Here is a 26,713-nt window from a genome sequence, read left to right on the forward strand (position 1 = left end):
CCATCTTGATGACCTCTGCTCAACAAGTTGCTCCAGTTGATCAACACCTTTTGTATACTATGGAACCCAATACTAGACACAGTATTTAAGATGCTATCTAATGAGTTCATTTAAGTAAAGTGAGGGCGAGCACTTCTTTCAGTCTACTGGCCATGCTTACATCAATACAATTTAGGATGGTCTGGGCCTTCTTGGTTGCCAGCTTGGTAGCAACACTGCATGCTGATGTTCAGTTTGCTGTCTAACTACTCTTTGAACCTACCCATCCTTCCAGTTTTTTTTCCCCATTCAGTTGCCTGTGCATTCAGACCATAATATCCTAACTCGGATTCAAGAATACCACAAAAGACATGTTTGTCTAATATATTAGGTAGAAGAACGTTAAACCGTTCAAAAGAGGAGAGCCAAAGCTCTCACTGCCAACGCCTGTCAACATGACCCCTGCAGTGCCTGCAGAGGCAGAACTGTGTGCTCCAGCCAGTCCCAACAGATGGCTGAGTTTCCTGGTTGGGTAATCTAATTGGATGAAACCAACTTTATGCCAGTAAAATAAGCACTATGGTTTATCAAGTTTGTTTGCACTAAGATGCTATTACAAATGGAGTTCAGTGGATATATTTGTATGGGCTTTCTGGTGTGACTTAGACCCAAGGAAGTTAAGAAGCAAGTCTCACTGTTGAAATTGAATATTTTTTGCACAAAAGTAGAATTACAAACTCAAAAAATACATAAGGGGAGTGCAACTCAATTTGCATGTTCTTTTCCAATGAATGAATTATTTATTAACTGGTCATATTAAGCAGTACAAGCAGAATTAATATTCTTTGTGCAGCTCAAGCTGTAAGACAGCAGCATGTTTCCATCAGAGCTCTGTTTATTGCTTGCATTTTCTGATAGGGTGATGACTTCTTAGAATGTGTATGGACTATTAAAGTAGCAATGTTCCTAATTGTAAAATCTTTAATGCTTCTCCCTAAAAAATGATTTTACCAGGAGCCTGTGTTTTATGTTATAATAACCTCTTAATGTGAAGATGTTGATTTTTCCAGTCCAGAGTTTCTTGAAAACATTTCAAATGCCTGATTTGACTTAGCTAAAGAAAAGGTTAAACTTCCCTGAGTATCTAAAGTAAAGGGGCTGGGGGAATGTTTTTTTTGTTTGTTTTTTTTGTTTGTTTGTTTTTTTGTGTTTTTTTTTTTCTTAACACTGTTGCTGGGAAGAGCATCCCAAAATGGAATTTCTTCCATAGTGCATTTATTTCTTCCTTCTTTTAATTTCTGTGCAATGACTGTATGAGAAGGACATACAGTCCTTCCTTTAATGGAAGTCTTTGTTTAGTTCCTGAATTCTTGTAGCAATATTCATCCTTGCTTTAGTGCAGTGAATACAACTAAGGTGGACATAGTTTAGTATTTGACTTTAGAAAGTTACCTGATTCCTGAGAAATGAGCTTGTAGGGCATTTTCGGAGATCCAGAGAAGTTTGATTTGACAGAGAAGTTTGATTTGACATTATCAGTGGAATAACTAGAGGTTGAGGTGCTCCACGTCTCCCCACATCAGGCTGCATAAGAAGTTGTTATGTGAAAGGTTACTCTGAAGAAGTCGTTAGGTGAAAGGTTAGGTTACTCTGTGAAAGTAGCTGGTATATTGATCTTTTATTTCCTTTACCCCAGCTCATTCTACTGTTTTCTCACAGGATGTATTAGAACTAGAACTCACATTCACATTCACAGGGCAGGAGTACTTTTATTAGAGCAATGGAACCCAAGCTAGTGCTCTCCTTTCTGTTTTCCACAGGGCAAGAAATACAATTTTTCTTGCAAATGGAATCTTAAAGAGAGTGCTGTATGAATCTGACGATGTTCGTAACTCAACTCAGCTACCCACAGTGGGGTCACAGCCTCAAGGTTAAAAAGTAATTCAGTAGTGTGTGAACAAAGCTACACAGAAGGTGAATGCTAAATATTTAATACTGCTTTTTCTCTTCTCCATTCTCCTTTCCCTTTTCCCAGCACTGGAGAGCATGGAAGGATATTATTACAGAGACAGTGTCTCAGTAGAAGAATTTCAAGCTCAGATTAATGCAGCCTCACTAGAAAAAGTCAAGCAGTACAACCAGAAACTACGGTGGGTAATAAACCAACATTCCTGAGATTAGTTTACCATGATCTGCTTTTCAGCTCAGTTTCTATGAAACATCTTTAAACTGAAGTGCATTGCATGGTGGTTGTTTTTTGGTGCATGATTGAAGAAGATCCAAGATTCATGGTTCCGACTTTTTTGATTTCTTCACTGGTAAGTTAGTTTTAAAGAATAGCTTTACCATGAAAGTTATAGCTGTAAATGCCTCCAGGTTGTTGTACATCACAAATGGAGTATTACAATTGTTAAACATTACGGAATACCATATTTACCCAACATCTACAGACTGGGATTTAGAAAATAGTCTTGTTTTTCTCAAAGCTGAGCGTCTTCCTCCCCACTTGCCACCAGACTAATGGGAACATAAACATATTTGGATACTCGCATCACATGTGCATATGGGTTACAGAGTGCATTCTTGCCAATGTATATAAAGATTATGAAGCTCTGTATTTCAGTAAATATTTCATTAAGAAGTTGCACATAAAGACAGAATTCTAGTATACAAAGTAATCAATTACTTATGAAGTGAAATAATGAAGGGGTGTACATAGACTGCTCTTGCATCTCACTGTATTTGTGAAAAACATCCGAGTACACTTACTTGCATGTGAATTGAAGAAAAAGAGTGTAAAGGAGTGCAGCAAAATCAGTTTTAAAATTCTTGAATAGATGGAAACACTATGATTTAACTAGAATGGTTAGGTCGCTTTCAAAAGCAGCAGAGAACAGGAGTTAAATGAGAAAAAGAGGCTAAGGACAGTAGAGAAAGAGAAGGAGAATGACTGTCTTTTTCCAGTTCCTTAACCTGTTGGCCCACTGACTCCTGGTTTTGGAAGATTTTCTTCATGGATCTTGGAAAAGTATTTCTCTGATATGTTACCAGTGCAGTGGACTCCCTGGATTCTGTTTTAATCTAAGCAGTACTATAGCAAAAGTGATTCTAAAGCCATTTGTATTCAGTGAGTAAAATGTGTTTCATTTTTTGTGACATCTGTCAGTGCACTTCTATGTTAATGACAAAGGCAGTATTTAGTCTGTTTCCCATATTGTATTAGTACTTCCTATTTGGGGAAAAAATGTTCATCCTGAGTATTAATTTTAGAAGGCTTATGTTATAAATCAGTTTTACAGAAAGCTTTGGTCATGTCAGTATTTGGTTTAGATGAATTCAGCTAGTGTTGGAAAGAAATTTCTGTCAGTTGGGCAAGGAAAATCTTTTATGCTGGTTTTTCTATGAATAGGCCCAGTTTAGTCACCATGAAAATCCTTAAAAGGAGTTCTTCTTGACTTTATGCTCTAGTGTTCCCTGACCTTGCTTACCTTGTGCATTAGGATCTCCATTCATGCTGTGGCTCTAATGAGGCACATTCCTCATATGGTGTTGTGACTCACAGCTCTGATTAGTTGGTAACCTCCAAGGCCTAGTTTTGTGGAAAGCTACTATGAAAAAGTTAGCAGTCAACAAAAATTACCATGGATAACTCTGTCCAGTCACAAGAACAGGAAAACTCTGGAATTTTTTTTTCCAGCCATCTAATGTCTGGTGAGAACATTCAGTAATTGATTTCTGAATTGTTTTTGTTTGCGTTGTGGTGAACTCTACCCATTTCTTAAATGAGGCACAAACAGCTTCAGAAATTCAGTGACATAGTGTGAAGAGAAAAAACAGAAAAGCAGATGCTTCGTTCTTGTTCTGCCATTTAGCCTGTGTAGGTGTTTGGCCAGGAGAATCTAATAAAGTAACTACAGCAGCAAAAGATATTAACATTTAGATAATTGCTCTAAAGAAGAACAAAAAAGGAAATTGAATATTCCCTGGAAACATACTCAATGCAATAATGCTATCTTAAACTCTTTACCTGGAAGAAATCCTCCTCAGAACCAACTAATCAGTAATAAAGTAAGTCATTCAAGACACAACTCATAACCCATTTTTTCTCAATAGAAAAGGAATGCATTGCTTGCTTCTTAAATGACAACCTAATGACCATCTGACAATCCTTCCATTGCTACAGCAGCGGAAAGCAAATGGGAGCAGCAGCAAAGGAAAAAGTAGTAGGAAAAGAGGATGTGGACTAGTGGGAATGAAATGATTGGCTGGCACTGACACTGCAGCCAAGCCATCTGTTGCTAAGAACTCTTGATACAAGTTCATCTTCTCTTATTCCTAATGCATTTAGATAATAATGCTCTAATAAATAAAATATGAAACAGGTGAGACCACTTTGTGCAGGGTCCTGCTTACAGAGATGTTGGCCTAAATTGGGATGTGCCCGAGCAAAATAGTAAAATTAAAAATGAGTAATATCTTTGCTCAGCTACCTCTTAATTTCTTGTGGGAAAGTCTTATTAAAGTCTGAGTATATAGATAGTTTTTGAGGTATGTGGTTTTTTGGGTGACAGATCGGATACTGATGTGTGCCTTAAAAGAATCCATTTACAAATAATTTATTTGAATGAATCAAAAGATGTATTAAGTTTTTAGTGCATTTCAGGAAGGATAACTTTTATCCATCATATAAAGTCAAGAAGACAAATCCTTCCTTTTATTGCAAAATTCTTTCATAACTGTGGAACTGTGAACAGATTTTCCACAGTATCAGAAATGATACAATAAATCCAGGTGCAGAATTGTCCTCCTTGACATTGATTTGAGCGTCATAAGAGCTTCTGTCTTTCATGGTTCTTGCTTTGGGGCTTTTGAAATACTACCTCAACTATGAAACAGTAATGATAAGATCATCAGTTTTATAAGAATGCATGCAAGACAGTTGAAAATCAGTTACAGAATTTCATGCTTATGTGGAATGGAAAATGTCCCTTCATCTTCTGTAATAAGCTCAACCCTAACTATTTCAAACTAGTTTATAATGTAGGGGAACTTTTATTCTAAGGCCAGCCAAAGTTTTCTCTACAATTTTTTTGTTTGTTTGTTTTGCTACAATTTTTTTTAGCTACAATTCCTGAGTCAACATCCCCTACCCCAGCAACACATAGGAAGTCCTTTATCGGAATGAAGATGCTATTTAAAAAAACAGACAGCAAAAACTAAACAAACCCAAAACCAAAACCCCAATATATAGCTTATAAAAGTTCTGAAACTGCTGGGAAATCTCCAGCCTCTGGCCCACAATTACTCTTAACCATGCTGGATTTCTTTCTCACAGTCCGCCAGGTTTCACTTATTTTTATAATTCACCAATTCTGTTTCCCTGACACTGACAGGGAAAAGAAAAATGCTCCAATTCTGTTCACATGTTGACCTGGTGCCAGTAGTTGCCAGCAGTGTGAATTTAACCTCATCAAATTATTTGCTAATGAGAAACGTGCAGTACAACCAAGTGAAAGTAATTAGGTCAGCAAAGATTTTGAAGATCTTTATTACTATGTGTTTGATAGCTCAGCAGTTTTCTTCTAATTTATAAGAGGACCAGAAGGAACTTGTATATCTGACTTGCACAGAGGCTGATGTTAATTGAGGCCATTTTGTATTTTCTTTCTTCCTCACGCTTTTCTCCATCTTCCTTCTTTGGTACTCTTTGCCATTCAAACAGGCTTTTTCTATCCTGAATCAGTCCTTTTGCTTTTACAGACACCAGAGACCGTTTTGCTTCATCAGTGCAGGACAAAATGGTTTTTAGATCTGTAACTACTACAAATGCTGATAGGAATAGTAAAGACACACAAATGCACTATATTTACTTGAACTGCTTGAGTGGTTTAAGTATTCTCTTGCAAATCTTGAGTCATCTATGTAATTGTAGAAACATGAGAATGAACTTGAATTGTAATTTTTGCAGCATCAGTTCTTTAAGAATGACTTAGTTAAAATACATTATGTCTTTTGGATATGATTTTTATATTTGGTAAAGGTTTCTTCCCTGCAGAGTGACATTCAGTATGGTAGTTATTACACTGCATAGAAATAAATCTTCCTGACATTACTGCAACCAAAGTTTTGGTTCCAATGTAGCCAGCTGGAAGCTCGGACAGACGCTGACAGGCAGGTTAGCTGAATGGCCATAACTCAGCTAATCCTTGGACTGAATAGTGAGTTTAAGATAAAACAGTCGGGTATGAGGACAGTTTTTATCGTCAGAGAAATCAGGTTTTGGATTAGCTTCCTGCAAGAAGTAAGCTGTTTTTTAAATGCACCTTGATGAGCGTGGGGATGCAAACTTCTGTAATGTTTGCCCAACTTATCAGAGGTTTGGACTTTCAGCCTACAGTAGTAGGGGAAGCTTGCTCTTCTAGTCTTCCTTTCTCTGTGTGTATTTGGCATTTTATCAGATTAGTCTTTTTTTCTTCTTTTGTCTGTGAATTCTCTTTCTGGGAAAATAGTGGGTACCTCCTATACATTCTGTTAAAATGCAGTTTTCTACAGGTGTTCTTGGTTAGCTTCTTAATAAGAAAAGTTCAGGCAGATCTACTCTTTAAGAGGTTTTTTCTGCATGTCTGTGCACAAAAAGGATGTATTTCAAAGGAAGAGAGGATTGTCAGGGCACAGGTCATTCAGTGGGGTGCAGGGATGTGGCTGTACCAAGTGTGTTTCAAGCTTCTGGGCTCTGCAGTATGCTTTGCTGCACATCAGTATACCTGTTTGGATTCAAAAATCGTCTACGGAGACTATTTTTAGCTGATGAGAAATTAGTGAAATCACTGGCTTTTAGATTCATAAGCATTTTTAATGCTTCTTCAGCAGCTATGCTCGCATTTAGACATCCAAACACCTTTAAAATCTGGTTTCCAGTGTTGTGGTGGCTTGGTTTGGGAATATTCAGAGGGAAATAAGCACAATAATAAATGAAGTTGAAGTTAGGAGAGCTCTGCTTTCCTACACCTTTTCTTTCAACTGCAGCATGGTGTTTTCTTGTAAAACCTCCGACTATATGATGACCCAGTTCTTCACTCCAAAGATAAGCTCACGCTGTGGGAAAGACAGCTGAGGATTGCTCTCCATCCCCACCACTGGTGTGGGTGCTAATTACCACTGTGTAGTAATTAACTTGTCTGTGCATCAATAGAGAAAGAACGTCTGGAAAAAATGTTCCTTCCTTCCTGCCTCTCATTCTGTGTGATTTGGAACTATTCTTTGAAGTCAGCTGTGTCCAGGGTTATTGGCAGCTACTTTTGTAGTCTGTTCTAGAGCCATAATAGAAGAAAAACTAAAGAAAGCAGTAAAGGGAAAAGGCCATTTTTTTTGCATTTGTTGTGGTTTTGGGTTTTTTTGATTTATTTTTTTATTTTTCCCTATGTTGCTGCTTCCTTGGGTATCGTTTTAGGAGGTAAATGCAAGCCTGTTACTCTAAGGAAGCAATTATAATCAGTGAATCTAATGACAAATGATTTAGCTAACTACCCTCATTACATTGAGCATCTGATTACACCGAATGTAATATTTGTCATTTTAAAGTGTTTCATTTACTGTGTAAGTTCAAATAGTTTCTCTGTCTTAAGCCTCCTGTATTTATCTTAAGGCATAAGTAGCTCTCTACAGAATGATGGCAAATTCAGTTTAATTCTTTATTCAAGGATGTTATAATCCATGAGGTTTTCATGTTATTGGGTTTTTTTGTTTCTTTTTATTTTTAAAAAGACAAGAAAATGAAACTATTTCTGCCCCTAGAATTTATGTAAGTATGGAACAAAATCTGTCTGAGGAATATATCATCTTCTTTATTTATACACATACGTATACACACACAGCAGCCTCTCAAGCTGCAGACTTCTTGGCAGGCTGATGTTTTCTGTATCCTGTATAATTTAGTCAAAGCAGAAAATAGATGTGATGGCACTTACAGCTTCAGGCTAAACTAAAATTCTGTAATAGTTACTTTGGTATAAATGAGGTACAATGACATAAAGGATATATCCACTCCAGAGATAGTTAATTACTATGAAAGAAAGAGCTTGTCTGTCTCTAGAACAAACTGATGGGTCCTTAAGGCAATACCTGCATTATCACAAAGGCCAGATCTTATATAAATTCGTTGAATAAATGCATTAAAATCCACCTTAAAGCTGGCAGATTTCTTCCTCCACTGTTTCCACTGGAAAGCTTTTCCAAACCAAATTGCTCATGTGGTTAAGGATCTTATGCTGTTTGTCCTTGTGCTGCTGTTGTCCTGTGATTTTAGTCTTGCTCTTCTTTCTTTCATGTCTACCTACCTCATTGAGCAACATGTTAATGAGCAACATTAATGGTATTTGTCATTGCCATCAGATTCAGAGAGGAGTTTAACTTGAGGAGAGCTGCACGTTCCAGAGAGTGAGTCTGTGAAAATAGTTCCTTTTCTGTATAGTGGGATATTTATAAAGCAGGTGAAAAACTGTTTTCCTATTTTCAATACTAGGCATTTGATATATTGCTTTGTGTTTAAAAAAGCAACCATAAAACTGGTTCATAAATTTATCATGTAGTTTAAAAGACTGTGAAACCTGTAAATCTAATGCCTTTTAGTTTTTTATGATGTAGATCCAAATGAACTAGATACTCGTGGCTGAACACTTTCCTAAATGCAAAATCTTTATGAAAGAGAGATTGAAAATTAAGCATTCACTCTGAAGGACATAGCAAGGAAATAATAGCTAAATTTGTCTCCTGATGAACATAATGAGAAGCATTTTAGTTAGATCAGAAATTAAGATTCATTTCATCTAAGTGAAGGAAGAAGAGAGAGCAAATAGAGAAATCCTGGACAAGTAAATTAAATTTGTCTATCTGGTTTAACAGATACTGCCAGCTGGCCTGAATTTAGGTTTGGGGTTTGGTTTTTTTCTTTTCCTTTCCGGTACTGTGCTGTTTCTGTGAGTGTAAATTCATTGTTTCTTTCGACTTTTCACAAAGTATAATCAGTATTTATTATAGGTAATGTTCTGAAATTGAAAATTATGTGTCTTGATAGACTATGTGTACTGAGTCTTTGCTCACTGAGCGGGACATCTGGTTGATTCCGCTCTCTTCATCCTCTGCAAATGCAGAGAACGTGTATCTGCAGCGATCGGAGGTGGAGCCTTTTCTTTCACTCCTCATCACTGATAACGAAGCCAGCCCAAGACTACAACTTGTACAGCTTGTAGCTGGAATATAAACCCTGACCACCCAATGACTGTTTGGCATATTGTCTTTTTTAACAACGTATTCCATGTCTGGAATATGAGGAGCCAAAAATGAGACATTTACTGTCTGAAAGGCAAATGTGGAAGCAATTAGTTAGTACTAATGGATTCAGTGTGGATTTGGCTCTATGGATAATGATGGGAGAAGCAAGAAGGCAGCTAGCTGTAACTGGTCTGTGGCCCAAAAGCTTCCCTTTCCCATGACAAATAGGTTTTTTTCAAGTGATCTTGGAAGCAGATAGAGATTCCTAGAAGAAAAGTGCTTAAAATGTAGTGCGTGAAAAATAGCATTATATAGAGCAAATGGTATTTTTTTTTGCCCTATTTATTTTTGTCATCCACGATTTTCTGTCTTCACATTTCTATGATCCCCTGCTTGTGTGTTTATAAAGGTTTGTGAGTAGAGCTGTGATATACCTGCTGGGATAGCAGGGCTCTTCCTTTTCAAGCATCCTCTTTAGTTTGCGCCTCAGATACTTGTACTCATCCAAACACAAATTTTCTCAAAATGCCTTCTTTACAGTTGGTGGGAGACCAGTAGTTTAGCCAGGTGCTGCTGGTTTGCACTCTGAAGCACTATCCCCTCTGTTTAAGAGTCCAGTTTCTTAGGAATTTGGTTTTCTGGGGTTGAAAGTCTGTGTCCCAGTTGTGCTCCCAGTCTACTTCAGTAAAGCAAACAGTTTCTAAGAAAGCTCTTAAACTTCATTTCTTGAAATTTTCTTAACACCACTCCCCACTTGTCAGTATTTCTGTGTATAACAAAATCTAATTATACTCTTCTCTGTGTATTTTGCTTGTCTCACTTTATAGTCACATTCTCCTCTCCCTAGATTGCACTCTCACTTTATAGTCACATTCTCCTCTCCCTAGATTGCACTGTTTCCCACAGTTCTCTTTGCTTGCACTTACAATAGAAACTGACAAAAGCTGGCTTGTCACTTTGTACCTGGAATAAGCCAGGAATCATGGAATCATTTAGGTTGGAAAAGACCCTTAAGATCTTCAACTGTTAACCTAACACTGCCACTAACCCATATCCCTAGGCACTGCATCTACGTATCTTTTAAACACATCCAGAGATGGTGACTCAGTCACTTCCCTGGGCAGCCTGTTCCTGTGCTTGACAGCCTTTTTGGTGAAGAAATTTTTTCTAATATCCAACCAAACCTCTCCTGGTACAACTTGAGGCCATTTGCTCTTGTCCTGTTTCTTGTTACTTGAGAGAAGAGAACAACACCCTCCATGCTACAACCTCCTTTCAGGTAGTTATAGAGTGACAAAGTCTCCCCTGAGCCTCCTTTACTCCAGGCTAAACAACCCTCAGCTGTTCCTCATCAGACCTGTGCTCCAGACCCTTCACCAGCTTTGTTGCCCTTCTCTGGACCCGCTCCAGCACCACAGTGTATTCCCTGTAGTGAGGAGCCGAAAACTGAACATAGTCTTCGAGGTGCAGCCTCACCAGAGCTAAGTACAAAGGAAGGGTTTACTGAGAAGCTTACGCATGAAATATGGTAAGCTCAGAGCTCCACGGTGTTAAAATTTTCTGCTCTGCACTTTGGTTTGCACAACAGTTGTGGAAGGTGAGAATTTATCAGGTATGCTCTTTGAGGATTTAAAATCATGATACTGTCATGAAGGTTTTCTCATGTCATGATTAAACCTTTCTCTGACTACTAATGACACTGTAGTGATTTTATCACTAACAGATGTTAGGACATCATTTAAAATCACTAGGTCTTAGAATGAGTTGAGATGTTAATTGTACTTGGTAATTTATCATTTATTAAGACTTACCATTTAGTGGAAGAAACATGTGAAACACTTAGATTCTTTTTTTTTTTATGTGTCAGCAAATAGTTTTCTGCTATTGATACTTTGTACTATAGAAACAGTTGAATTTGTGTGTATTATAGATACATAGTTTTATATGGTTTTTATACATACTTAAAAATGTATTTCTAAACTTGCATATTGTATATATGATAAACACACTATACACATGCTCACCTATATAGTTAACAACCAGATGGCACAGTACAGAACTGTTTTTAAAGAAATATCAAAGTATGTGTGCATATATAAGCAAATACATGAAGATATTGTTTATGTCATAAATAGCTGCTCTGTAGATGGAGCTGAAGAATTAGTGACACTATCTATAACACATCCTGACCCTGTGTCTCTATACTGATGTATCATTTGCCACGTTTAGCAATCACAGAATAGTTTGGGTTGGAAGGGTCCTTCAAAGCTCCTCTGGTCCAACCCCCCTGCAGTAAGCGGGGACGTCTTCAGCTACATCAGGTTGCTCAGAACCACATCCAGTATGGCCTTAAATGTCTCCAGGGGTGGCGCATCCACCACCTCTTTGGAGAATCTGTGCCAGGATTTTATCACCCTCGTTGTAAAGAATTTCTTCCTCATGTCCAGCCTGAATCTCCCCTCTTTTAATTTTAAACCATCACCCCTCGTCCTGTCACAGCATGATCTTGAACATCTTGTGACTGATACAGATCAAGTAGAATTAAATTATATTTCTATCCTCTGTTAAAGACAGTACATATTTAACTATATGCGTGCCACAGTGATGAAGAAAATATAAAATACTAATTTTTTTCTCTGCTATAACATCAAAGCAAATCCTTTCTCGAGCAAAATCCCCAGCTTGCCTTTATTTAATGCCATAACCCAATTACCTTCCCTATCTCTTTCTCCCCTTCCAATCACTTATTTACTCTTTTTGTATTTTGAAGATGATCAACATTTAGGTTTACCCTATTTATTTCCTGCAACAACAAACCAAGCAAGACTAGAAGCTTGGCTTTGTTTGTATTATTTGCATGTACAAAGTTACTCAGGAATCCATGTCTCTGCAGGTTTGGAGCCTCCTTTAAATTCAGTTCTCACTATTTCATATTTTCAGGATTTTACATCTTGGGAATGCAGTCATGATACCTTGTTGAACCCTAAGATGTTTGTTACCTCATTCCAGTGAAATTTTTCTCTGAGACTGACATTATCTGATATTGTTGCATAGGGGGTACCTTACAAAAGCGGAACACAGCAATAATCCCCTGCAGTTTTAATGCCTTAGATTTTCTACCTTTTTTTTTTTTAAGCAAGACTTTCCTGCTTCAGCTTAGGGGAATGGTAAGGCAAAACTGGCATTGCATTCGCAGACAAAGAGCTATGATTTCATTCTTGTTCATTTCAAATGGATTACAAAGTACTGTCCAAATTGGGCACCATGCCAAGTTTGCCATTGACTTTTCCCATAAAATATGATTAAGGACCTTAACAAGCATTTAGTAATTAAATGAAGTGCTTTGGAAATTTATATGCTGTCCACAGTTTGTCATGTTCTGTAAAATACTGAAGAAATTCTTATGAAAAGCAATGAAAATAAAGCACTTGAGAAACATCTGGGAGTGTTATCTGATGGGGGAGGGGGGGAGATAGTTTCATTTGTAACGGGATGTTTTGATATTTAAAATTAATGTTGTGTATAGTTGATTTTTGTTTGTTCTTTAGGTTAATGAATAATTGACTGATTTAATGGAGTTATTCCTATAATTGTACATCCCATTCTTGTGTCCATGCTGCTTTATTTTGTACCCTGAGTTGATTATTTTCTGTGTACTCCATTAATGTGTGTACTGTTCTATATTTGGTTTCTGGTTTCATTTAATGCAGCTGAATTTGCTTAAATAACAATCCAAAGAGAGAGAATGGGAGTGCTGAACAGATTTTCCTGTGCCATGGTAGGAAAAAACAGTATAGGCTTTCAGGCTGATAATGGTTCAATGGATGGCAGGGTGATGCTTTTGTTTTTTAGCTTTGCTAACAAAGAAAAAGGTTGGACTGCTGCTGCTGAGGAAGCTTTTATGTGCTGTGGCCATTCAAAGTGATTTATGAGTAATTTTCCCTGCAAACCTCTTTTCCTTCCAATAGTCTCCAGCTTCCTCTGACATAGAGTACATTCTGGATCATTCAAGAGGCTTAATGGAATAAAAGAACTAGATTAGCTTTGCTGTGCTTTCTCAGGGGATAAATTCAAACCTTAAATTTGGGAGAAGATGCTTTTCAAAACTGCAAAGCTATAGGAAAGAAAATCTACTGGGATTAAAGGTTCTTGGATTTCTTTTTATCAGTTTATTTATTCCAAATTGTTGAAGAATAAAAGGCTATTCAGATCTGCAGTGTTCACCCTTGCCCTTCAAGTATTAACAACAGGAATAACTTCTCTCACAGATAAAACCATAAAAAAGGTGGGAGGGCAAATTTTATCTGTGCATGTTATACGAATCAATGTCTTAATGACTGGAGGGTCCAGGTGATTCTGTCATTTGAGAGTTAAGATGCAAGGATGCATTCTTTCCAGTGTTCAATGCATTTCTCTTCCTGTTTTATTGCAACTGAAATTTGGTTACCACACTCCATAGTTCCTGCCTAGGTCAGCTGTGATCTTTAGTCAGGTCTCCTTGTGCACAGGCAGTGGAGCTGGATCAGTGGAACCTTGAGGTTTCCACTGGGGAATCTGTGTTTTTTTTTTCTTTTTTTTTTCTTGCATGTTCCTTAGTTCAGTGGGGTTTCCTCATTTAGTTTTATTTTAACCTTGTTCACAACTGTTGCAGTGGTAGCTGTTGCCTGGTTCTCACTGAATGCCTCGTCTAAGCAGGGAAGCCTTTTCAGTTGCTCCAGCAGATTTTAGGAGCTTTTCAACCAGCAGAATGAATTTTGTGATCAGAGAGTCACAGAATGGTTTAGCTTGGAAAGGAACTTTAAAGATCATCTGGTCCAACCCTGATGCCATAGGTAGGGGCAATTTCTGTTTTAATTAAGTGATTCTGCAGAGGCAGAGAAATTGGTCTTATCATAGACAAATGTAAGATACTTCCTCTGTCTGTGAGATGTTTAATGATAGCTCATCTGTGGTGAGCAATTAATTTGTTTATAAGGTAGAAAGAAGAAAAGTCATCTAGGGTTTCTGAGTTGAAGGAGACAGAAAAGCACTGTGCTGCCTGTGTGCTCTTTGCTAAAGCTCTTCCTTTCTGGTGTTGAGTAAGAGCTTTCACTGTTCTAGGGGAGGATAGCATGGAAGCCCTCTGGTCAGAATGTTAGCCTCCTTTGTGCCACACAGAAATTAGCCAACCTTTGTCTTTTAAAACAGCACATTGCATTTGTTCATTTTATAGAAACTTCTTTCTAGTACTGTTCATTGATAAGTGAAAGGTTATAGAAGGAACTGGGAGAATGTGTGTTGATGAACTTTAGTACACAATAGATAAACCCAATACAGTAAGCATGGTTTCTCTATTGCATTTGTGTTCTGCAGGTATATAACAGTTTTCTTCAGCTTTTCCTTCATGCAGTAATTCATTTTCAAAGAAATTGTAAAGAAAGGCAGTTGTTTTACTTGCTCATGCATGCATGACTGAAGGAATTGCAAATGCCAGTTTGCTTGTATGATGCATATTTGCCCCTTGTAGGGTTTTTGCTTTTTTGTTTCTTTTTATATTGTGAGCTTGTGCATATTTTCTCTCTCTGTGATGTGGTTCAGGATTGAGATTCTGGTTTCATATTATTACAATTAAATACAGCTAATATAAAAAAAGTTTATAATGCATTTAGCTGAGGCGTTGTTTACGTAAGGCCAAGTTTCCCAAAGTCACTATTAAATCTAGAGAGTTGCCACAAACCTTTTCATGGTGAAAATCTCTTTCAGATCTGTTTTTTCTACTAACTAGACATTAAACTTTTGCACTGTACTGTCAGATGGACAGCTTTTTGTCTCCAGAACAAAAAAATATTTATTACTTTAAAAGAAAGAGGGATAATGGTTATTTACCTATATCTTATCGCTTGACCCTCTCTTAGCATGATAAAAAATTAAATGTTAGGATGGTGTCTTAACACTCACATGCATTTTGTTCAGGAGTTTAAGCAACTAACAGGTTTTGCCTTATTATGTTTGTTCTTTCAGGGCATTCTACCTGGATAAGTCAAACTTGCCTCCAAATTCAACATCTAAAGCAGCTTATATAGATAAGGTAAATAACAATGTTAAGTGTCTAATTAAACTTTGCATGTTACACACTGTGTAATCCTTCTCTGAGGCTTTCTTAATTCCATTGAAAAACTGAATTATTTAAAGTGGGGATGGGGCATGGAAAGGAGGAGCTCTCTTGCAATAATTTGTCCCACCTGTGTTTTTAAGGGTATATTGTGCCATGTGGTTCTGTATCAAAAAGGCTGGAGGGTATCAGCGTGTTTGAGAAGAGGAGCCATAGCTTTCATTTCCATTGTGCTTTCAGGGCAGTGCAATTGCTCCAGGAGCATGCAGGGGGTGGAAAGGTAGGGTGGGGGGAGAGCAGGTGCAGGTGGAAATTCTTTGTTCTGAAAACTGGAAGCGCTGTTCCAAATGAAATACTCCTTCAGCATCCTGCTCAGATGGCTTTGTTCTGAACCTCCTCATTTAGGCTTTCTTCAAATGCCTTCATCTTTCTTTAAACCTCTGTGACTGAGAGATCCCAGGGGCTCTGAAAATTCATTTAATGCTCTCTCCTATTGTTGGAGAGTTAATGCCCATATTGCAGCCCAGTAGCAGAGGGGAAAGAAGTTCCTCAGGTCTTGCCTACACTGACTTGGAAGTGATTGAGCTACTGTGCTTGAGGAATACAGTTATCATCATCTGAACCCCATGACAGGCTAAAATTTTATGTTGGTATCATTCAGCATGGGTGTTAAAAGGCTGATAATTCCCTTTTCCTGGATCCATGCTGGGCTGCCTGGGAGGGAAGGAGGACATCCACAGAGGATGCCCCATCCCTGAAAGTGTCCGAGGACTTCTTTATTAGGTGGATCATTTCTTTTCTGTACAGTAATGCTGAGTTTATTTTAAGTCCAGCTACAAAGTTAACTGTTCTTGGTTTGTAGTACGTTTTTGTCACTTCTGTTAATTTATTTTTTCCATGTTGTTAGTCAGGATTCGGAACAAGATATTCGCATAAATAAATGACAGTGTGTCTTAATTACAAGCTGATTTTTCAGTGAGTTAATTAACTAGTCTTGGCATCCCTCCTGTATATGCTTATGGGTGTAGGTTGCCTCTTCATGGCTTCCCTTCTTTGGGGAAGTGCTTTGGCAGTACCTTTAACAGAAATGGCAATCTCTTGAGGTGAAAACACCTCTGTAGGCAGGACTGGGAATGAAACAGGGATGGCAAGAATTTAAAAGTTTGAAAAAGATGTCATAGGTTATGTTACAGAAGACTGCTCTGTATCTATGTTACGGGATTTGGCTTTCACTCTCTCAGCCAGCCCTGCTGTCCCATGTGCATGTGATGACGTACTCTAAAACAGCATTTCATGTGCTTTCAGAAGCAAGTATTAAATTTTTCTCTTCCTCTTGCAGTTGATGAGGCCTCTCAATTGCTTGGATGAACTTTACCGACTCATAGGGTCCTTCATCCGATCCAAGCGCACTGCTGCCTGTGCATACACTGCATGCAGTGCTTCTGGAGTTGGACTGCTTTCAGTGTCATCCGAACTCTGTAGCAGGCTTGGAGCTTGTCACATCATTATGTGCAACAGTGGAGTTCACCGGTATGGCAATTTCTTTTCCTCCCTTTGTTTCAGTCAGTTATTCAGTCATTGCAGGTTGGAGACTGCTGCTTTTTAGTTAATAGTCTTACACTAAATATCTGATATCTTAGACTGAATAGCTAACACACTTGGAAGATCTGTGGTGTATTTGTAGTGATTAACAGAAAAGACCAATATGATTTTGCCTTGTGGAGTTGTAATGGATTATTCCTGTTCAAGTCAGGAAAAGACAGAAACCTTAATTGCTAAAGCACAGAAAGGAAGGTTTCCTATGTGAATAACACCTTCTATATTAAACTCTTAATACAGGCAAGAAATTATGAAATTTGTATTTACATGTATGCTAGGGGAAGTTGTAATACAGTTTGTTTCATGAAAAAAATGAAACAGAAGAGAGATGCATTTTTGCAGTTGTACCTCATGGTAGCTAGAAGTTCAGTCTATAGATTGAAAAACTGGTTCTATAGGCTGAATTATCAAATTATCAGAAACTGAACTGAGCTGTAATCAACTGATCTTTGTCATCAATGATAAGAGATTTTAATAGACAAATAGAGATAGACCATAGCGTCATAGAGCTCTCTAGTACTTAATGTTATCCATCAAATGCAGCCATATGTTTATGTTCCAGCTGGGAAGATAACAGTTCTTTTTGGCGCATTATACCAAAAAATTGTAAAGATTACAATTAGGGGGAAAACATGCCAACAAATACCCGAACATAACCAGGAAACTGATGCTAAATATCTGATCTTTTTATAACAATTCCAAACTGTAGATTATAGGTAGCATTATCTTAAAAATGGGCTCTGTAGTTCCTGATTTATGCAAATCCTTATTTTAGCCGGTTGGTTACCAGTACATTGTGTTAGACCAATCATTGCTTTCATCTCATTTTAAGTAATGTCCTTTCTGAAATATAAAAAAGGAAAAACAAAAAAAAAGGCAAGCAACATAGCTGCAATGCAGATTATCAGGCATGAAAAGCAGGGAACTCCAGATATAGCCAACACAATTAAGGTGTGTAAAAGCACTGCTTGCCGTTTCTTTTAACAGAGTTTGAAACAGACTATTTGTATTACTCCTCATCAGTGATATCACTGTATATAATATGCTGTATACTGTACTTCATTTTAGGCAGTACCAGAAAAAGGCTGTATTATTTAACACTAGTCACTATATAAGATGAAGACGGGAATACTGTGTAGCATGGACTGTCATGAAGTTGTCATTTCAGAAGACCACGAAACTATGCAGCTCTTTATTTGGGTTTCAGTAGCATGTCTTATGTGTTCAGAAAAGACTTTGGGCTTAATTCTGCCTTTTTTTTTTCTGTTTTGTAAAACTGAAAAAGTTTACCTCTGGGTTTCATCATGATTTTATGGATTAAGTTCTGAATTGGCCGGTGAATTTGTGCCAAACATTCTTACAGTTTAGGAATAAAGTCAGAGCAATTTTAACAGCCCCAGTAAACTACCACCCACAGTGTGTGGGTCACAAATTATTCAGAATAATTTGGTGACTGAATAAATGGTGGTGTGCTCGATTCTGAATGTGAGCTGATCTTACCTGAGAATAAATTGTTCATCAAATTTCTGCTCAAAACTAGGGCTAATTCAAAGGTATAAACTATTAAATGTCTCTTTAAGTGTATTTAAAAAACACAAAATACTAGAAAACCAGCATATTGGATTTCAAGACATTTCATTATGACCAGTGGGAATGGTATTTAAACGTTATGTGTGGGATTCCCTCTGCATGGTAAAGGATTCAAGATCACCTGTTTATATAAAGCAAAGGTACAAACCCCTTTTCTCCAAAGCATGACTAGTTTTGCTTTAAAGTGAGTCCATTTGAGGTTTTGTGCAAGATACTGTTAATTCACTTGTACATTAATCTGCCTTTGTGGCTACCATCGCTTCAGAGAGAGAAACATCACCTCTTGGCATTATCAGAGAAATTTTAAGATAGGCCCTTCAGGAGAAAGGAATGCATTACTTGAGATTTTATAGGTACTCAAAGAGGTTTTGCCCAGAATTTCTAAAAGTTCAGAAGAAAAGTCATGTATTTAAAGACTAGGAAGGGTCAATTTTTTTGAAAGGGTCTATTTTTTTTAGGCAGGGCTATTATTTTTTGAGTGGTAAAAGTTGAGGAAATTTTTTTAACAGTTTCCTGAAGTTACTGTTGTGCATACAACTGGATGAAGAAGTTTCTTTCCTTGGAATTTGAAGTCATACAAAATGACTTTGCATGCTGTTTTTTTTTCTTGCTGGCCTCCCAGTGGCACACCTCTACAGTCCCAGCACTGAGTAGGTTCCACTTTCTGGCATTCTGAATTTGCTTTTGCCTAGCTAGAAAGGTTGTTCTGACTCCAGCCAATAGGCTTGCTGGGTGAATTTTGTTCCCAACATTTCTACTGCTAAATTCTGATGTGCTTTTGTGAACCTACACCCCTTGATCCTTTGGAGACTGAAACTGTCTTGCAGCACCATGAAATCCTGGGATGAGGACAGAAGAAGGACGAGTAAGATGCTGGATGTGATCGAGTCCCATAGACATACATTATTTTGCTTGTTGCCTGCAATCTTGAAGGCTTCTTTCTTCTGTTTTTTTAAATACTATTTAATCAGGGCAGAAGATCTTGTGAAATAATGCTCTTTAAGTTGTAAGTTAGTTCCTTAGAGTTCAAGCTACTGATTTTCAGTAAAAGAGGGTATTTATCTCTGGCTGTATTCAGCAGTTTATTTGTCCTCCTGTGTTTTTAGGGACTAACTGCTGTGAAGTGCTTGATTTTGATCAGCTGCAGAAATCCACATTTTGGAGGCCTAGACCAATTACTCATGACTGTTTTTTAACACTATGCTGCGGATATTAAATGAGTTGAAAACTAGTATCTACAGATGCTACTAGGGAAGCTGATGGGGGAAAGATGTAAATTGTCCTTGCAGGTTAATCTTTGAAGTATATATTCTTCACTTATCACCCTTGCCAGCTTGAAAATGAAGAATAACCAACTCAGGGCAAGGTTTCTGTATGCTTCCTTTAAAAAAAGCCCTCATTTTACCCTAATTTCTGTGATTGGTCTGTAATGGGGAAGAGTACAGAGTGCTCTGCTGGTCAGCATCTTTCTTTTGTTCCTGGGAAATGGGAACTGAGCAAACCGTATAATCTGTCAGAATTTAGATATATTTAATAGACTTTAACCAAAAATATACATATGAACCTTCCCTCACTCAATTTATCTGTCTCTTAAGAGAACTGACTGCAGAGCCCTTTTTATGTTTTCTCAACTTAGGTATTTTATATATTTATTTACTTATATAAAATAGAATATATATATATATATAATATATATATATAATATTTATAATGGATTTACTAGGGCTGGTCTGCCACCCCTCCTTCTAACCAGAACTAAATCCCAGATTGCCTGGGAGGGAGGTGCTGCGTGGCAGTCCAGTGGGGAAGGGGCCAAGACCGATGAAACAGCAGCTTTGTCTGCATTGACAGTGATTGCTGATCTCTGTATCAGCAGTGTCTTGGTTTCTGACTTCACTGTGATACATATTAAATTGCTTTTTACACTTCACTAGGTTAAAACAGCTTGACAGAGTTCATATTTCCATCCCAGTATCCAAGATAATGCTGGGGATTTTGAATTGGTGGTGATTGCTTTGCTTTGATTTTTATTATGACAATATGTTTACCAATTTACATTAGAGCCTGAAACCCTGTATCTATTTCAGACAGCAGTTCTTTTCAAATGTATTTCAATCACTAGAAAAACAAGGTTGGGGGAAAAGTCCCTTTAACATTAAGTCCGTTTAACCTTCACTGTCCTAAGTGATGTGCAAATACTACAAACTCCCCTTGGATTATCATAAATGAATATGACTTGTCGATCAACATCAGGAAGAGAGTACTAAATCAGTCCAAGAAATCAATAGTTTGCATTTCTGTTTTCCTTTTTTATCATCCATAATTATATTTCTGCCTGCCAGTCAGCTGTCACCCTGTAAACAATGCTCTGCTTTTTTTACTTGTATTTGTTCTGTTAGAAGTTGCAGTCACTTTGTACAGATGTAGGTGATGAAAGGCACTTCTGAATTTTATTGAATCATGATGTTAGCTTCTGCTTGAGGGAGACTGTACTGCACAGACATGTCCTAGTCTCTTTCCATGCCAAAATGAAATTAGGTGCAGCAGCTGCAGAAGTCTATTCAGGGACCATAGGCTTTTCAGGCTCAAAGGAATCATTTAGAGCATCCAAATGAAACAAATCCCAAGTTTATTTAAAATTTTGCATTTCCTGGAGGATCAAGAGAAGAGAAGTATTCTGTGAATAAAAAAAAACCAAAACTCACTGTCTTATTTTCTTTTCTGAATTTTAATTTCCCCTCTAGAAAGTCTCTCCTTAGTGTTACCATCCTTCAAGCAGCGGGGTTCTGGCTGGCAGACACTCAGCTGAATGATGAGGCAGGTTTTGCCAAGGGTTGATTATGCTGTCTCCTGTAGCTGGCACACCTCCTGCAATCCAGCTAAACCTGCTCCATCTTCCGCATAGCAAAGCAGAGTGATTCCATAAGCTGTCTGTCATGGCCAGTTGCCTTTCTGTGAATCAAATTAAACAAGGTGAAGAATAGGTACTCTGAATTTACATTTTAGATATTCTATCATAGGAATTCTTCCTTTTAGATTATTTTAGAAAATTTTCCATCAGGAATTTTGTCCTGAACTCAATGACTCTATGTTACAAACCAAAAGTATCCTTGAAGTTTTGGAGCTACATTTACGCTGGCATATTAGCTCCACAGTAAGAAGGCTTCCTGGGATCGATGGCACTACTTTCAGGAGACAGGTCAGCACAGGATGAAAGACTAGTCCTTGCTCCTTTCCAGCCATCTGCTCTAAACTGTGCTTTTACTCCTACCTTCCCATTTAATCAAGATTCCTTCCTGGTTTTTTAAATGGCAGTTTTATGTCTGTCTATAATTGGTGTATTTTTCTGATACTTTGCCTACTAAGACACAAACTTTCCTTTTTGTAAAATAATTTAGGATAGTAGAGTATTTTGTTCTGTGCTGGTTACGATTTGGAAATGGTTATGTCACTGTCAAATGTATGAGAATTTGTCTTAAGACAAACAAGACATTTCGCACTAATAGACTGTTTCTACAGTGATGATAATTTTGATCTGTACTTGCCTTTCATAGTTAATCTGGTACATTTTTGCTTTGTTATCTCTGCATGTGAAGGACTATAGTCTTAAAGTTCTTCTGCATGTTTCAATTTCTGAGTCACTTTCATGTGAAATGCAATCTGAAAATGGAGGGAAGTGCATAAAATGCACTGAAACAGGTAAGATGGATCTAAGTTGCTACTAATATGGATTTCAAGGTGTTCTTTTTTTTTCCAATTTGAACTCCTTTTAACGTTATGGACATTTAGTAGCAGGGTTGACACACAACTTGATCACTGTCTTCTGTAGAATCATTCTGTCATGCTTCAGTTCGTACAGTATTGCCATATCTGCAGTCCAGGACTTTGGAGAATCCAATTTTTCCTTACAAAAACTGCTACATTACAACAAAAAATTAATAGATCCTCTTGAAGTATACAAAAGTAAAAACTTGTCCAGATTTTCTTTAATTTTTGAGGTGTAAAGTGTGAATAACCTGAACTATTACAGGACAGGAAGTAAACCGCAATTTTCCATCAGATTTACCTGCTTGCTTATGTGGAAAGAAGCCTTTAATGTGAAAGACTTTCCACGCATTGGAAGAAATAATGGCCAAAGATGGGCTTTCAGTTGACTTTAGATTTTTTTTTTGTTTGTTTTTGCAAGTATGACTGAAATGTGCAAACAAAAGGCATGGGATACTTTGAATCTTTTGGATCCATTTCTGTGTGGTACAGTAATTACTTTTTGAAGCATGGTTTATGATTACTGAACCATCATAATGGAATAAATACAGTTCATGTGTAAAGCAATGGCTTTCTGTATGTTGGCAAAAATAACAAAGGTTTTGGATTAACCTTCAGTGGATGGGTTCAGTCCAAGGCTGATTTAAAGCAGCGGTCTTGCCACACTGGGAGCATCTCAGCTTCACAAAGTGACTCGGTCTAAGGCCCATCTCTCCCTGTGAGATGAAATTCTATTTAGCAGTTTCAGTATACAGGTACAGAGAATGCAAGCTTGAACTTTACTTGCATGGAGACATATTCCCACAATAAGAACAGCTTAGAAATAGTGGGAGCGTCTTGAGTTAGGCCTACCTGTACTTATTATGCTGGTTTTTTTTTATAGTCCTGAAAAACATTTCCCCTCATTTTTAGATTTATCATGGCTTATTTTCTTTTTTGGGGTTACTGTTCCGAATTGGTGCATATTACCCAGCCATCACTGGTAATTATGGAGAAATACCCCCTAAAAATGTTTACCCCAAAGTGATTTACTTTAAAACTGAAGTTTTTAATTGTTGCATACACTGGTGTAAATAGCAGCTGCTGTATAAGCATTAATTTAAATGACAGCAGATATGAATACTTAATAGTATAATTGGTTAAAAAGGTGGTTAAATGTAGGTATGGTTAGCTTATGATGTATGGAAAGAAAAGTAATTAGTAACAATGGCATTAAATTACATGTTGATTAGAAGCTTTAAATTTTCATTAGATTAAGCATAGATGCATCCTTTTTATGTGTTTTTTTTTTTCTTCCCTTTTACATAGTTAGAACATAATTCATTTTGGCATCTCTGATGGTGGTAACTAGTAAGCCAGTTTGTTTCAACTCATAATTTCTATTCAGGGCATTTTTCCACAGGATGTTTTGATGCATCTTTGGATGTAGGATGGCTGGAATCCTAAGTGAAACCTGAAAATGAATTGAATGATTTAGATTCATTTTACTCTGGTAACACAGATAGACAGTTTGCCAAATGGCAGCTCTGTAGGTAGAGTACATGAACTCATATTATTTTTCTTTTCAGGTGGCATCAAACAACCTGTCATGAAATAATTTGTTTCTTAGAAAATTTCAATCTGTTTTTCCCTTTTACAGCTGCATTTTTCATTGTACATGTGTGTCTATCCAGTCGATTTGCAGCCCTTTAGTAAAAATCACACTAAATCAGAAACAAATGGGCTGTTGGTGACAGAAGATGGTTTAACTTCTTTTGTTCAGGATGGTCTGATCCAGAAGATGTTTAAAAGTTTGTATTTAGTCTTCACATCAATACTGTCATGACTGATGGGAGACTGGGAATAGCAGGCAAGGGCTAGGAGCAGCTGTAGCCCCTTCTGTTTCTTGGAAACCAAATGGGTGAAATGAAGAATTCTCAGCCCAGTTGTGCTGGGAAAGCCAAACGTCTGTGCTGCCTTGCTGCTGTAATCTGTCAAGGCAGGCAATTTGTGATTATAACTGGCATAAATTCTGAGATTATGAATTTGGATCTTTTGTTTTTCTGGCATAGAAGAAGGGATGAGAGGAAAAGAGAGGGAATGAAAATTGATCTTGGTTTGTTTGCACTGTAAAATACACAGATTTGGGATTTATGCTTCCTGTAACAGAATGTTAAGAACATTAAAGGAGGTTTTTTTCCTAATATGTTCCATGTTTGGTTGTCTAGGCTGATTGCATCCAAGTGACCAGAAGCTTTCAGTGGTCGGAACTGCTTCCAAATTGCTTTGCGAACGTTAATACCACCTGCTTATCAGCTCTCAAAATGCAGGATTATTACATATTGTGCATATTTGCTGACAGTCTTTTATATTGAACCTTGCTCAAACCACCAGAACAGTCTTATTATATGAGGAATTTCCAGCCTTCATATTGTTTCATAAAATTGTAGAGGTTGTGTTGGTTTAAACCTGCATTTGCTTGATCTCCCTATGCTTGGCAGCCCTATTGCTGAGGTACTTCCAGTTATGATATTGTTGCCATCTGATGTTTTATGTGTGCCTTTGTTTCTTTCACAGCTGTTTTGCAGGGTAGCTTGATTTGTGGTAACAGATATGTATATTCAGATTCAAAACCATATTTGAAGAACTAGGAGAAAGCACCCGCATGTAAATGCATGTTTATTAGTGAGTCAGTTCAGCATAGCTCCATGAAAGGTTTCTATAATCAGTTTTATTTCACTGACTCAGTATTCAACAAAAATGAAGCTATTTGAGTGGTGTTGGTTTCAGTATTTAGAAGGTAGTAACTTTATTTCATAGTCACATGACAAAAGCCATAACCAGTAATTTACATTTAATTCTGACATTCATCAGACCTTTACGTGCCTTAAAAGAAACACAAAATCTAGTGATATTAAACTGCATCTCTAATAAAATAGGATACTGAAATGCGATCAAGTCACTGATGCTATTTTAACTTCTTTTAATATATGCTAACAAGTAACCATGTTTTGAAAAGAAACAGTGGATGTATCTAACCAGCATCACTTCTAATATAAAAGGTTCCATTAAAGAGGTGTGATAATACTTAATATCATCAGTGCTGTCATCATAAGTGTAAAAAATATTTAGAATCACCTTAGAATCCCTATTCTTTTTTTGCCTTAAGGTGAGATTTTCAATTTTCAATGTTTTGGGGTTGTACTGTAGTTTTTGCCTACCTCTCCAGTAGCCCATTAAAGAAATCTTAATTATGCTTTTTACTCTTTGTCTCTGCTTTTCCCACTCTGGTTCTGTCTTCATCTACAAACTTGGCGACCTTATTTCTGAGTTGTGGTTGGCATTGTCAAAATGTAGATGGTTTGTACCATGATCAACAGCCATTTCATCAGGTTTTGGATGGGGAACAGTTTGGCAGTCATTTCTAATTCAAGATTAGTGTTTGCACCTAATTCTTCAAGCTGACCTTTATTTAGGAAGTTCTTTTGTTAGTCTTGATTATCACAGGCAGAATATGATTTTTTCTGTTCTTTCTGGGTTCCAGGAGGATGGGATTTATGGGAAAGTTGGATTACTAACTGGTTGGTTTGAAAGCTGTACTTTGAGCCCATTAGCCTCTATTATACCCACAGGGAGACATTTTCCCCCTTTTTCTCTGGCTTAGATTACACCTGTCAAATTAAATTTCATATACTTTTGCTTTTTCTCATTGTCAATGGGACAAAGTTTCCTTTACAGTCTGGTCCTGATGGTTAGATGTTTAGATTTCGGTGCTGGCAAATAAGATGAGCATGTACTTTATTAGTGCAATATTTCACCTTTCAAAGATGAAAACACAAGTGTTTAGAATTTCTAGCCTAATATTTAACTATTATGCACCTTAATCCTTAAAATCCTATAAAACCTTAAAGCTTAAATATAACACAAAAGATCAATAGATTTTTGCTTCAAGGTAACACTGAGGTCAGTGTACACAAGAAACTGTGGAATAAAAATTATTTCATTACCAAGGAAAATGACTGAGCTTATGAATTTTTAATGAAAGACCATTAATAAAGCTACAGATCAAATTTAGTATCTTCTACACTCACTACTGTGAAACTTTTTACAGTCCATAAATTTACTTAAGTGGTATTTAAGACAAGTTAGGGTGGTGATTTTTTTCAGTAAGAAAATAAGTGCAGACACATTTTTTCCTCCTACAGATCTTCTGCTCAGCAAGATGAGTGTTTGATTGAAACATGCTGTCTGTTCTGTGTGCATAATATAAACTGTGCAAAATCTTTTGGTCAGGATTTTGCCAAAAGGCTACTCAAAAGTATGTTTTAACCATGTGTCTCAGTTTTATTATTTGAACTTGAAATCTGCAGCTTTTTTCAGGGTCTGCTGAGGTAGTGTTGTTTGCTCTAAAACTCATCTTTCTGATTGAAGGTATTTGAT

At 37.2% G+C, this 26,713-nt stretch overlaps 1 protein-coding gene across 3 annotated transcripts in view; it reads left to right on the forward strand.

Moving 5' to 3' along the window:
- Nucleotides 1-26,713, forward strand: part of PREX2 (phosphatidylinositol-3,4,5-trisphosphate dependent Rac exchange factor 2) — a 172,921-nt gene that overhangs the window by 130,256 nt on the left and 15,952 nt on the right. For all 3 annotated transcript variants that reach the window (XM_057426105.1, XM_057426103.1, XM_057426104.1), the window contains 3 exons: nt 2,015-2,129; nt 15,250-15,316; nt 16,680-16,870. In XM_057426105.1, coding sequence (XP_057282088.1) covers nt 2,015-2,129; nt 15,250-15,316; nt 16,680-16,870 — 373 coding nt within the window. The remainder of the gene's footprint in view (nt 1-2,014; nt 2,130-15,249; nt 15,317-16,679; nt 16,871-26,713) is intronic.

This window comes from Pezoporus wallicus, unplaced genomic scaffold, assembly GCF_028554395.1.
Source record: "Pezoporus wallicus isolate ANWC-B61680 ecotype Strahan unplaced genomic scaffold, APGP_CSIRO_Pwel_v1 contig_4131, whole genome shotgun sequence".
Lineage (NCBI taxonomy): Eukaryota > Metazoa > Chordata > Aves > Psittaciformes > Psittacidae > Pezoporus > Pezoporus wallicus.